At 45.8% G+C, this 14,310-nt stretch overlaps 1 protein-coding gene across 12 annotated transcripts in view; it reads right to left on the minus strand.

The window, feature by feature from the left end:
- Window positions 1–14,310, minus strand: part of LOC109930527 (receptor-type tyrosine-protein phosphatase delta-like) — a 458,059-nt gene that overhangs the window by 111,710 nt on the left and 332,039 nt on the right. For 8 of the 12 annotated variants that reach the window (XM_048614048.1, XM_048614042.1, XM_048614049.1 and 5 more), the window contains 2 exons: window positions 9,008–9,595; window positions 8,167–8,267 (listed from right to left, as the gene is read on the minus strand). In XM_048614048.1, coding sequence (XP_048470005.1) covers window positions 8,167–8,267; window positions 9,008–9,595 — 689 coding nt within the window. The remainder of the gene's footprint in view (window positions 1–8,166; window positions 8,268–9,007; window positions 9,596–14,310) is intronic. The other 4 variants (XM_048614046.1, XM_048614043.1, XM_048614047.1 and 1 more) reach the window with 1 other exon arrangement.

The raw sequence follows: 14,310 nt of genomic DNA on the forward strand, positions 1-14,310 counted from the left end.
GGGGGGAGGGGAGATTTTGAAGCTTGTGAAGTCCACATTGATACCATTGGGCTGCAGGGTTCCCAAGCGGAATATGAGTTGCTGTTCCTGCAACCTTCGGGTAGCATCGTTGTGGCACTGCAGGAGGCCCAAGATGGACATGTCGTCTGAGAAGTGGGAGGGGGAGTTGAAATAGTTCGCGACTGGGAGGTGCAGTTGTTTAGTGCGAACCGAGCGTAGGTGTTCTGCAAAGCGGTCCCCAAGCCTCCGCTTGGTTTCCTGATGTAGAGGAGGCCACAACGGGAACAGCAGATGCAGTATACCACATTAGCAGATGTGCAGGTGAACATCTGCTTGATGTGGAAAGTCTCCTTGGGGCCTGGGATAGGGGTGAGGGGGGAGGTGTAGGGGCAGGTGTAGCACTTCCTGCGGTTGCAGGGAAAAGTGCCGGGTGTGGTGGGGCTGGAGGGGAGTGTGGAGCGGACAAGGGAGTCACGGAGAGAGTGGTCCCTTTGGAAAGCAGATGAGGGTGGGGAGGGAAAAACGTCTTTGGTGGTGGGATCGGATTGCAGATGGCGGAAGTGTCGGAGGATGATGCGTTGGATCCGGAGGTTGGTGGGGTGTTACGTGAGGATGAGGGGGATTCTGTTTCGGTTATTATTGCGGGGAGGGGATGTGAGGGATGAGTTGTGGGAAATGTGGGAGACACGGTCGAGGGCGTTCTCGACAACTGAGGGGGGGAAGTTGCGGTCCTTGAAAAATGAGGGCATCTGAGATGTACGGGAGTGGAATGCCTCATCCTGGGAGCAGATGCGGCGGAGGCGAAGGAATTGGGAATAGGGGATGGCATTTTTGCAGTAAGGTGGGTGGGAGGAGGTGTATTCTAGGTAGCTGTGGGAGTCGGTGGGCATGAAATGGATATCGGTTTCTAGGTGGTTGCCCGAGATGGAGACAGAGAGGTCCAGGAAGGAGAGAGAGGTATTGGAGATGGTCCAGGTGAACTTAAGGTTGGGGTGGAAGGTGTTGGTGAAGTGGATGAACTGTTCGAGCTCCTCGTGGGAGCATGAGGCAGCGCCGATACAGTTATCAATGTAATGGAGGAAGAGGTGGGGTTTAGGGCCAGTGTAGGTATGGAAGAGGGATTGTTCCACGTAACCTACAAAGAGGCAGGCATAGGTTGGGCCCATGTGGGTACCCATGGCCACCCCCTTTGTCTGTAGGAAGTGGGAGGAATTGAAAGAGAAGTTGTTGAGGGTGAGGACGAGTTCGGCTAAGCGGATGAGGGTGTCAGTGGAGGGGGACCGGTCAGGCCTGTGGGACAGGAAGAAGCAGAGGGCCTTTAGGCCATCTGTATGGGGAATGCAGGTGTATAGGGACTGGACGTCCATGGTAAAGATGAGGTGTTGGGAACCGGGAATTGGAAGTTCTGGAGGAGGTGGAGGGCATGGGTGGTGTCACAGACGTAGGTAGGGAGTTCCTGGACCAAGGGGGAGAAAATGGAGTCCAGATAGTTAGAGATAAGTTCGGTGGGGCAGGAGCAGGCAGAGACAATGGGTCGACCAGGGCATTCAGGTTTGTGGATTTTGGGAAGGAGATAGAAGCGGGCGGTGCAGGGTTGGGGAACAATGAGGTTGGAGGCTGTGGGTAGAAGGTCATCTGAGGTGATGAGGTTGTGGATTGTTTGGGAGATGATGGTTTGGTGCTTGGGGGTGGGGTCAAGATCAAGGGGGCGGTAGGAAGAGGTGTCCGAGAGTTAGCGCCTGGCCTCGGCGATGTAGAGGTCAGGGCGCCATACTACAACTGCGCCTCCCTTGTCCGCGGGTTTTGTGGTGAGGTTGGGATTGGAGCGGAGGGAGCGGAGGGCTGCACGTTCTGCGGGGGAGAGGTTGGAGTGGGTGAGAGGGGTGGAGAAGTTGAGACGATTGATGTCTCGACGGCAGTTGGAGATGAAGAGGTCGAGGGAGGGTAGGAGGCCTTGGGGTGGTGTCGAGGAGGAAGGGGTGTGTTGGAGGCAGGAGAAGGGGTAGTATTTCTGACTCCAGTATCTGCAGTTCTTACTATCTTGAATTTTCAGTGTTCTAATCTTTTGTTATGGTAAATGTCTTGTGGTGCCATCTTTTCAATTGTTAACTAGAAGTCTGCATTTCTTTTTAGAAGTTATCAGCTATGCCTGCCTCTTCATAGGTTACATGGAACAATCCCTCTTCCGTACCTACGCTGGCCCTAAACCCCACCTCTTCCTCCGTTACATCGATGACTGTATCAGCACTGCCTCATGCTCCCACGAGAAGCTTGAACAGTTCATCCACTTCACCAACACCTTCCACCCCAACCTTAAGTTCACCTGGACCATCTCCAATACCTCTCTCTCCTTCCTGGACCTCTCCGTCTCCATCTCGGGCAACCACCTAGAAACCGATATCCATTTCAAGCCCACCGACTCCCACAGCTGCCTAGAATACACCTCCTCCCACCCACCTTCCTGCAAAAATGCCATCCCCTATTCCCAATTCCTTCGCCTCCGCTGCATCTGCTCCCAGGATGAGGCATTCCACTCCCGTACATCTCAGATGTCCTCATTTTTCAAGGACCGCAACATCCCCACCTCAGTGGTTGAGAACGCCCTCGACCGTGTCTCCCGCATTTCCTGCAACTCATCCCTCACACTCCCTCCCCGCAATAATAACCAAAACAGAATCCCCCTCGTCCTCACATACCACCCCACCAACCTCCTGATCCAACGCATCATCCTCCGACACTTCCGCCATCTGCAATCCTATCACATCACCAAAGACATTTTTCCCTCCCCACCCTTATCTGCTTTCCGGAGGGACCACTCTCTCCGGGACTCCCGTGTCCGCTCCACACTCCCCTCCAGCCCCACCACACCCGGCACTTTTCCCTGCAACCGCAGGAAGTGCTACACCTGCCCCTATACCTCCCCCCTCACCCCCATCCCAAGCCCCAAGAAGACTTTCCACATCAAGCAGATGTTCACCTGCACATCTGCTAATGTGGTATACTGCATCCGCTGTTCCCGTTTTAGCCTCCTCTACATCGGGGAAACCAAACGGAGGCTTGGGGACCGCTTTGCAGAACACCTACGTTCGGTTCGCACTAAACAACTGCACCTCCCAGTCGCGAACAATTTCAACTCCCCCTCCCACTCCTCAGATGACATGTCCATCCTGGGCCTCCTGCAGTGCCACCATGATGCTACCTGAAGGTTGCAGGAACAGCAACTCATATTCCGCTTGGGAACCCTGCAGCCCAATGGTATCAATGTGGACTTCACAAGCTTCAAAATCTCCCCTCCCCCTACCGCATCCCAAAACCAGCCCAGCTCGTCCCCGCCTCCCTAACCTGTCCTTCCTCCCACCTATCCCCTCCTCCCACCTCAAGCCCCACCCCCATCTCCTACCTACTAACCTCATCCCGCCCCCTTGACCTGTCCGTCCTCCCTGGACTGACCTATCTCCTCCCTGTCTCCCCACCTACACTCACCTTTACTGGCTCCATCCCCGTCTCTTTGACCTGTCTCCTCTCCACCTATTTTCTCCTCTATCCATCTTCTATCCACCTCCCCCTCTCTCCCTATTTATTTCAGAACCCCCTTCCCCTCCCCCATTTCTGAAGAAGGGTCTAGGCCTGAAACGTCAGCCTTCCTGCTCCTCTGATGCTGCTTGGCCTGCTGTCTTCATCCAGCTCTACACCCTACCATTCATGAGTAAGTTATGAAGTTTATAGTCAGTTGATAAACATCCAAGATTCTGAGGGGTCTTGACAGTAGAAAGGAAAGGATAAGAGCAAATTGCTGCAGATACTGGAATCTGTACTGAGACCAAAAAGTGCTGGAAATCACAGTGAGTCAGGCAGCATCGAAGCAAGCTCTTGATGAAGAGTCAACTAGACTCAAAACGTTCGCTTGTACTTGCTCATGCTGCCTGATCTGCTGTGATTTCCAGCATCTTTAGGTTTTAGAAAGCAGAGGATGTTTCCGGGCATGGGAGTATCCAGAACTTAGGTTTCATTGTTTAAAAAGAAGGGGAATTGCCCACTTAAAATGGAGACAAGGCAGAATTCTTTTTCTTAGAGAGGGTTGAAAGTCTTTGGAAACAGAAACAGAAATTGATGGATAAGCTTAGCAGGTCTGCTCCACTGATGCTGCCAGACCTGCTCAGTTTATCCAGCAATTCCTGCTTTTGTTTCTAATTTCCAGCATCCGCAGTTCATTTGGTTTTTATTTTCAAAGTCTTTGGAACTCTGTTCCCGACAAAGCAGTGGCAGGGAAGTCCTTGAACATTTTTTAAGGCAGAGATGTATGGATTCTTGCTAGGCAGAGGGGGGGATGAAAAGGCTATCAAGATAGACAGGAGTGTGAATTAGAGGCTACAATCAGATTAACCACAATCTTATTAAATGGAAGAGCAGCCTCCAGGCACAGAAAGGCCTTCTCCTGCTCATTATTCATAAAATAATTCCAAAAACATACATATCATCATAAGGAAGTACAATGATCATGCTGTACAATAGTTTTGACTTCGTTTAAGAAACAGCAATTTGGACAAGTGTCAGCTGAGGATTTAGAATCATAGAATCCCTACAGTACGGAAGCAGGCCATTTGACCATCGAGCTCACAGCAATCCTCTGAACAGCATCCCCCACAGACTACTGCCACCACCACCAACCCCCACCCTGTCTCCACTCCCCATCCCTGTAACCCTACACTCCCCATGGCTAATCCACTAGCACATCACCGGACACTATGGGCAATTTAGCATGGCCAATCCACCTAACCTGCACATCTCTGGACTGTGGGAGGAAATCGGAGCACCTGGAGGAAACCCACGCGGGCATGGACAGAACGTGCAAACTCTGCACAGACAATTGCCCGAAGGTGGAATCTCACCTGAGTCTCTGGTGCTGCGAGGCAGCAGTGCTCACCACTGAGCCACTGTGCCAACTTGGGCAAATAATTTAAGCTGACTCTTTAGCGGAACACTGTCAGGAAAGCTGCTCTCAGTTAAAGCAATAAACAGGGTCCCTTTTGCCTATTGCAGTGGATGTTTGAGATTCTGTAGCTGCATACTTGACAAAAACCTACTGACCTCGGCTATTAAAATTGTAACTGACCCAGCATCCACAGACATGCCTCAAGCTGTCAGAATTTGGAAGTAATGCACTGTATGCAAATTGTTTCAAGATATTTCTGACAGACACATTACTATAGAAATGCAAGTCTTTCTTTTCCAAGTTGAATACTGTTTTTCACAATTTTGTATTACTGTTATCTGGGGAAACATCCTGTCTTTTTGGTATTCTGTTACTTGCACAAACTGACAATTTTAAAAACCACCTCCACTGACCGAGCGATACATTCACTGTGCAGCTAAGCCACACAGGCCAGAAAAGAAACTCAACCATATAAATACTATAGTATAAGGACAGGCTGGGAATTCTGTGGGAAGTAATTTACCTTCTGACTTCCAAAGCTGTTCGTCATCAGGAGTGTGATAACATATTCCCAGTTACCAGGATGAATGCAGTTCCAAAATACTCAAGAAGTTCCACAACCCATCTGCACTCCATGCACCACATTAATCATTCACTCCCTTCACCACCACCACACAGTCGCAGCAGCACGTACCATCTACAAGATGCACTGCAGCAACTCACCGAAGTTCCTTCGACAACACCTTTCAAACTGCTAGCCTCTACCAATGAGAAGGCCAAGGGCAGCATAGATATGTGACTGGGTCAAAATTTTGGAATTTCCTTCCTAATGCAACGGCAGATACACCCACAACACATGTACTGTAGTGGCTCAAGAACACAGCTCACCACCAGGGATGGGAAACAATGCTGGTTTTGCCAGTGATGTTCACATTCCATGAATGAAGTAGAAGTAAAACTGCCCTAACTTTAATATTCCAGTGCTGCATTAGCTGGTCCCAGTCAAGGTGGAAATTTAAGCTCTGGAGAAAGAAACTAATCAACTAAAATCCCTAATTATGTACAATAACCAGCAATCCCAGATGGAAAATAGAACACCATACATGGATGAGGGCAGGTTTGGGCTTGGTGGGAATGCCCTATCGTTGAATAACTTAATTTCTGGGCTCACACGAGGAATAGAAATGGATTGGACTGTAGAGAATAGAGATGCCTGTGGAGTTTAGCTGGATCCCCGTTTGAGTCAGAGCCTTCATTGAGGTAGGTGGTGTCATGATCAGATGTTTGAATTGCTTCATTGTCACTTTTTCATGGCACAACTCGAAAATATTTCCCTGAAGCCCGCATATAGATGACGACAACTGTTTGGAAACAGGCTGGGGAGCAGATCCCCAGGCACAGTACAATTTTGGGATGTTTGTGCAACTGCGAGTTGGGACAAAACAAGTGCTGACTTTATCAGCGTCACTGAAGCAGACGGCAACTTCACAGGTTTGTAATAATATCTGACTGTGATGTTTCTCATTTACAGTGTTAATGGAATATTACTTACATTGCCCTTGATGTTTGACCGAGTCTGCTGATATCCCTCCCACTGTCTCCACAGACTGTCGTCTACCAGGACATCTATTTTCTGACATGCAGAGTCACTTTCTATTGCTTTCTGGTGGTTATCTTATTTCATGGCTAATTACTCAAACTAGTTTGGTGCCACTTGGTTTCCGCTCCACTCTCAAGGTATATGCTCCCATCCTGGGACATTTTGTACAAGCCAATTCTTCTCTCTTCTCCTTACGGTTTAAGTTTCCTGCTTGGGGATGGTCTGAGAACAGTCATCAGTTGCCCACCATCACCTCTCCTGGGTGATAGTTGTTCACATATGAGTGGTGAGTACTGGCAGCTAACTGAATGTGGGGTATAGTTGATTCTAATCCCTTGATGGTTGAGATCAAGAACTCACCATCGGGGAACTGAATATGATCTTCAAATGCCAGCATTCATTCATCCCACAACACTGCCCCCAGTCCATGTGTACTTTAAATGTCAGCAATTATAACTGCATCCCTCAATTAGTTCCTCCATTTCATCAAAAGTGGACACTCTCTCCCTTTCACCTCTACTTAAACATTGCCTTAGATCGGAACAATTTTTTTCCTGAATGAGAATTCTGACAATTTTTTTGTACAAAATAAGTGCTTGAGTTGCAGTCTCAGTTAGAAATAGGAGTGGATATTTCCAGAAATGGGACACAGGAATAGGAAATGGAACAGAGGGAGAGGAATAAGCTTTTGTAGACATTCATAACTTTAATCATTACTGGATCTGTCTTTTTAAAAATGTCCCCTGATTCACCTCAGCATAATTGCTGTAAGTATTCACATTAAAATTAAGCACGTAGCTTATAGTTTGGAGCTACGAGGAAATTTTATTAATTAATCTCGGGACTGTATGAATCTGGGCCTGTGCAACGATTAACTAGCAACAGTTAATAGAACCAGACCTTCACTAAACATCAGAGTTAGAGCCTATGGAACTGTACTAACAGTCAGGGTGGGGCTTAAACAAATGTAATTCAGTAAGATTCTGCTTTATCTCAGTTTTTAGTAACATTTTCCTACATCCTATTAACCTTTTACATTGACATATCTCTCTTAATTTTTTTTTGTGGATGTTGGGTGCACCAATCACTGCTACTCATAATACAACGCACATCAGTTTAATGTCAACCTGTCACACTCAGCGGATTATTTAATCCACTTATCTCAGCCTTGCAATGGGATGCTGACTGAGATGGCACTTGGTTCTGCTGCAACTCTGTTTCTTGGATAACGGTAAAGAAAGGGAATGTCATTAGGAGGCAGAGTTATCGAAACTTCCACGCAGCAAGTGAAAAGGCATCAACAAAATAGAGTTATGTGATCTGGCTTACTCAAAGGAGCAGTTCCCAACAGAACATTCAGACACAGGTCTTTTGTTTAATTAATTTGTGGGATGTGGGCGTCGCTGGCTGGCCAGCACTTATTGCGGATCCCTAGTTGCCCTTGAGAAGGTAGCAGTAAGCTGCCTTCTTGAACTGCTTCAGTCCACAATGCCCTCAGGGAGGGAATTCCAGGATAACTGGGGGGATCTCATAACTCTGCAATGCCATGTGTCCATGAGTGATCCTTGACCAAGGTATTTATTGTGATTGTTTTAATGTGAACGAAGTTGATGATTTACAAACACAAACTTACCTTATATGGAATTGGAGAGTTGTAATGTTCTGGAATCTCCCAACTAAGTAGCACTGAGGTCTTCATTACAAGCTTTACTCGGAAATTTTTAGGGAAAACTGCTGGAAAAGAAGGAAAATTAAAAGAAAACTGTCCTACAACAATGTAAACAAACATTGGTATCCTGTAACAATGGCCATAAACATAGTGGACTGTGAACACATCAGTACTGAAATAGGGCACTTAAAGGAATTTCTCAGTCTCTCAAAAAATTTGGTCCTTTTTTGTACATATTCAATTTAATATTCCATTTATTTCATGGTGCCTAATTTCATGACACTTCACGTAAACTACAGAGGACCACCATATACCCACCATAGGTTCCAATTTTGGGATCACCAATAGTTTCCTGCCCCAACCAACACTGCCCTACTGGATCCGCTCTGCTGGTCAATGTTTCATCTGGTAAACTGGGCACTGAGGATACATCAGATGTCCACATGACCACCAAGTCTCCTTGGCCAGTGGCCTATTCATCTTCTAAAGTATCTGGACTAACTGCTTCTTGCCACAAGTCAGAAGTACATAACAGCAGTCGTTCCTACCTGTGTGTTTATGTTTGTAGCATGGAGCGAAGAGCCCACTGAGGATCACCTCTACTGGGTATGACCTGCTGTTCCCAAGCGATGACCTTACCTGCATGAGCAATGAAGCATTCTGAAGCTACCAACAGCTTGTTCTCAGCAGACCTGACACATTTTACCTTGGGACTGGACGTGGTTGACTGCAAGTAGAAGAGAGTGTACCAAACCAAAACTGCCCCACCGCCACCCGGGATGACAAGGCAATAGATAACCCCTACCTTGATCCAATGGCATCGTCCGATACTGAACAGCGGGACTGTAAGGACCAGGGCCTTTACTGGTTTGTGCCCTGATCTTAATGTCATAACTGGTGTCCGGTTTAAGGTTGTTCAATGTGAGGCTAGTCTGGGAGGATCTGGTGGATACTTCAATGGGGTTGCTCTGAGCACCTGCTTGTTTACAGGACACAGTGTATGTTGTGATGATGCCATTTCTTTCTGCTAAGGCAGGGGGCAGCCAGCCAATCTGAACTGAGGAGGTGGTGACATTCACCAAGTCAAGGATTTGCGGGTAACCTCGGGGCACGTCTTCAGGTAGAGTCAGCTGCGTGACTGCCTCTTCCCCAATGCCAGCACTGTTCCGAGCTGCCAGCCTGAATACATACGTGGCACCTTTGTGCATGCCGTGGGCCACATACTGGTATTCATGGTCTGAGAACTCCAAAGTTGATAGAGGCAGGACATCTGTTCGCCCAAACTGCAGCTGATACCCTAGGAGCTGACCGAATGTTGCTGAGGGAGGCTGCCACTGTACCACGACTGTGTTCTCCTGAGTCAGACGGGCTGACAAAAAGGGCCTATCAGGAACTGAAACAGAGAACATGTGAAACATCTGTGAGCAATGTATCCAGATTAATAAAGCAATCGACATTTCTTTTCTATAAAGAAGAATGAAATTTTGGACAAATACATGAACCTTATTGAACACTATTCTATTGTCCTGACGGCAATGGTTTAGTTTGGGGTTCTATGCGAGCTGGAACCTACACTGCTATGTTGGTAAAAGAGTATCAAGGCTAAAGGACACATGAAAACTCTATGGCCTTGAGACTCGCTGCTTCACCAAATGTTTCTTTCCTCAATTTATGCACATGAAGAGTCTGGTATTAGCATCCTCATCTGAGAAGGTCAAACCAAATTAGAAGAGTCCGTGACTTGTGACCAACCAAAATGGCAAAATTTTAATGTGGAAGGCAGTGAACTCATTGACAGCCTTCGGCAGGAACATGAAGGGTTGAAGCCACGGTGCTGGAAGGAGCATACAAACCTCCAAAAAATTCATCTGCTGATCCTTCAAAGCTCTGTCATCCTGTACGTAGAAGAGTCTTTGAGGATGCATTGGACTTATTGTCCATCTCAGAACCCACTGATCCAGAGAAGATCAAGTCATCCTTGATTCCAGAGGGCTGCTCAAGAAGAAGAAGCTGTGCATAGACCATGGAGAAGAGAAAAACAAATTGGAATGGCACTGGGAAATTCCACAGTCTGAGACCAAGGAAGAGGTGGGAAGGAGGGAAAAAGAAGGATCAGAGAGTCTGGGAAAGTGAGAGACAGATACCTACACAAAGAGAGGAGGCAGTAAAACGGGAGACCGGGGAAGAGGCACACAAAGGGGGAAGACACATAACAGGTCACTGGGGAAGATAATTTCACACAAAGAGGAATGAGTGTGTGAATACCACTGGTAACTGTTTCAATGGGTGGATTTTTGCTTTTACCCAATATCTTCATATTACATGCAATGAAATGCATGGATGTATTTTAAAAAACCCACAGTGACAGCCGTCAGACCTGGTATTGTCAATGTTAATGACTGAGAACAAAGGAGATACCTTCTAATTTCTTGGGAAAAGTTGACTACCTTTCACGTTCTGGGATTTATGGCCAGAATAGGTTACCTAAGGAGATTTAATAATTTTTAAAAACAATCAGAACTACTGTATGTCCAATAGGAAAAGTTTCCAAGACTGTTGTAAAACAGCAGGGAAGTGGTACTAACTGGAATGATCATTCTAATAGCTGGCAGAGGTTCATCACCGGCTCCTCTAATTAATGATGGACAATAAATGCTGGCTGAGTCAGGAGTGCCTATATCCTATGAATGGATTAATGGTTTTCACTAGGTTTAACTCATTAAGGCTGCTGAAAAAGGGTAATGGCTTTGGTATTTAGAGGATGGACTGGAGATCATGAAATCACTTTGGGATGCTGCTCCTTTCGTTATCCAGTGGTTTGTGCTGGTAAGGGTTGGGTTGAGACAGTTTGCAGTTGATGGTGACGTCCATCCCTCTCAAATAGCTTGCCAACACTTGCAGGTCAAGATCAGACCTGAACACTGATTATTTGAGTGTTCTTCAATGGCCACCCCTGGCATCAGACTCCCATAAACCCTCGCCCTCAAAACCTCATTCTCAGGAGAGGCGAGCAAAGCAATTTTTCTTTTAAAGAAGAGTTTTTGCCTATAGCTGGTGGTGGAAACTAGTCGGCTGCAGATTGGTAGGCTGTTCTACGCTCTCATCAGTTTCCAATCCAATCTTTAAACAGGTGGGTTTCATAATGGGCATTGGTCTTTTGGCACTAGTTTCCCACCTTTGCAGAAAGTTAACAGCTACCACCATGAGGATGGAGGAGGTGTCACTGCGATCTCACAGGTTTCACTGCAATAGCTTTTTCCAGTTTAGCAAATTGAGTTCTGAGCTAATGACAGCTGGCAGACTGTTGTCCTGATTAATGATGCAGTTCTGTACGCAAATGAACAGCAAGGGTTTCTCATTCAATTTAATGCAGCACTAGGCACAATTTGCCTGCCATAGTCCTCGCAGCTCCCTGCATTTCACTTTCCTTAATCACAATGAACCGGCCAAACAGAGATTTATCAAAGTGGCAAAAGCAAAATTAAGTTGCCAGTAGGTGAGAGTCATTAGACTGAGAAGCAAATGGTTTTCTCCAGCTTTGTAATTTAAAATCTTTCCTGATCAATTTAACCCATAGGAGAACAGTGAGCTGGAACTTAGCTTTAGTCCAGCACTCTGTTGCTGTGACAACTCAACATAGATTGCACTTGGCTCAGTTGTAGTTGGGACTGTGCACCAGAAACACTTCCACAGGGCCTGTGTTCTTCTCCCTGAATCAAAATATATCACAGTGAATGCCCATGGCTCACAATTCTGAGTACTTCCTTGGAAAGGAGTGTACCAATGAAAGAAAGTATGTAGGGATTGGGAGACTCCAAGTCTGGGTTTTTTAAAAAAATCTGGAGACTGAAGAGAAAGAGAGACACTGGGGAAGACAAGATATTCCTAAGTTTTCTATTCATGCAACGAATAAATCAAAGAATACATTCTGAATACCAGCCCTGCTGGATGTGCTGCCCAGGAGGTCCCTAATCTGTATACTGTTTGGTATATATTTTTGTGATTTAACCCTTTGAGAATCTACACTTCAATCGGTTAAGGTGTGCCCAGTTGATTCCGTAAATGGCAGAAATGAACGAATGAGGTGAAGGAAATACTTCAAAGAGAATCTCACCTGCAAATATAGAAAATATTCCTGACAGTGGCTTGTGATGTGTAAGTTTTCCATTGCTATAGTTATTGCAAGTATTATTGAAGTTTTTTACCTTGTAGTTTAGGGCAACAGACAACTGGAAGCTTCTGAATAGATTCCACACTGTAACTCAGTCCCTGGTATGATCCATTATTCCACATATTAATCATCTCAACCCATAAATAAGATTCATATCTGCACATTATTCACTCTCACATGTTCACTTTTCTACACATAAAACATTCAAGTTCCTCATTTTAATCCAGCATACAACTAGCTCCTCCACAACTACTATTTTTGTCTAAACCATCTGAACCCCACAATTAGAACACAGCCTGCCACTAAATCCCTGATTTCTATTGTGTGTTCCATAAATCAAGCAAATCCCTCAACTGAATTGTAACTTGTAATTTTTCACTCTTTAAAGAAACTAATTTAACCCCCTGACTAGATTCCAGCTCCCAGGTATCCATTACTGTCTGTACAAATCATCTGTTCCCTAGCACTGTAATGCCTTCTAGATAGTCATAATTCTGTTTATTTCATCCCATGTGAAAAATGCATTAAGTAAAATAAAATATTCGATGCAAAACAAAAGGTGATGGCTTAGGGAGCCTTTGCAATGGATCTCTGCTGCAGCCTGAAGACAGCATTCAAAGGATGTTTGGAACAATGGAATACATTCATTGTTTATATTGCTGAAGCTTGTATGTGGGCATCATCCAGAACCATGCAAAACAACTCTTAATAAAGCAGCATGCCCCTGTGAGAGTTAAATGGTGCCAGGATCAGTCAGCTATTGGGACTGGATCCAGCAACACAGCTGACAGACACTATTCTTCCGCCAAGGCAATCTCCCATCTTCAAACTGTTCTGTCACAGAATTTCCCATTTCTGACTGAAATCAATTAACTGTACCAAGGAACATTGTTACAGTTGTCATTTTATTTAAACACACAGAAAAGTCAGCTTAAACCAACATTGATCTCTCAAGGTGCTATTCTGTCCAGACCTGGCCTTGCGTTGCAAATGCTGCAGTGTCTGGAACACCAGTTCTTTTCTGAACTCTACCATGAGCTCTGACTGATGTGCTGGCTTTTCTCCTCGTAACTACTATGCTCTGGTCTTCTGCCCTGGAGGCTTTTACCCATTCTTTGTCTCTGTGCTGCCTCAAAGACTTTACCACTTGCTGGCTCCTTGAGTTACATCAGAACAGTTGGTGCTCAATTAAACTTGACCCTCTGTCAGGCTAATTTTGATTTGATTTATTACTGTCACATATACCGAGGTACAGTGAAAAGTGCTTTACAGGCAGATCGAACTATACAAGTGCATCAGGATAACAGAAGAGTGCAGGGTACAGTGTTACAGCTGCCGAGAGGTGCAGAGAGAGAATAACATTAACATTAAAAAGCTCCGTCAAAAGTCTGGTAACAGCGGGGAAGAAGCTGTTCTTGAATCTGTTTGTATGTGTAGACAAACTTTCATGTCTTCTGCCCGTTGGAAGAAGGTGTAAGAGAGTATAACTGGAGTGGCAGGGGTCTTTGATGATGCTGGTTGATTTCCAAATGCAGTGGGGACTATAGATGAAGTGAATGGATGGGAGGATGGTTTGCATGATGGACTGGGCTGTATTCACAACTCTCTATAGTTTCTTTCAGTCGTCGAAAGACAAGTTGTCATACCATGCTGTGATACATCCAGATAGGATGCGTTCTATGGTGCACCTATAAAAATTTGTAATTACTAAATTCTGGTCTGCCAATTGTTGCTATTTTATGACTGTCCATCTTTATGCGCAAAGTCAAAAGAGTCTGAAGGTGTTGACTTATTTTGTTGTTCCTCCCACTCCACACTACAAACTCAGAGGGAGTTGACGTCTAATGAAGTGTTCCTCTCCCAACCAAAATTGAGATCAGCTTTTGAATTACTAGCCATATTCGACAACTTTCTGCTCTGTGCAGCTTGTTTCCATT

The sequence above is a fragment of the Rhincodon typus genome, chromosome 29, assembly GCF_021869965.1.
Source record: "Rhincodon typus isolate 14 chromosome 29, sRhiTyp1.1, whole genome shotgun sequence".
In the NCBI taxonomy this organism is placed as follows: domain Eukaryota; kingdom Metazoa; phylum Chordata; class Chondrichthyes; order Orectolobiformes; family Rhincodontidae; genus Rhincodon; species Rhincodon typus.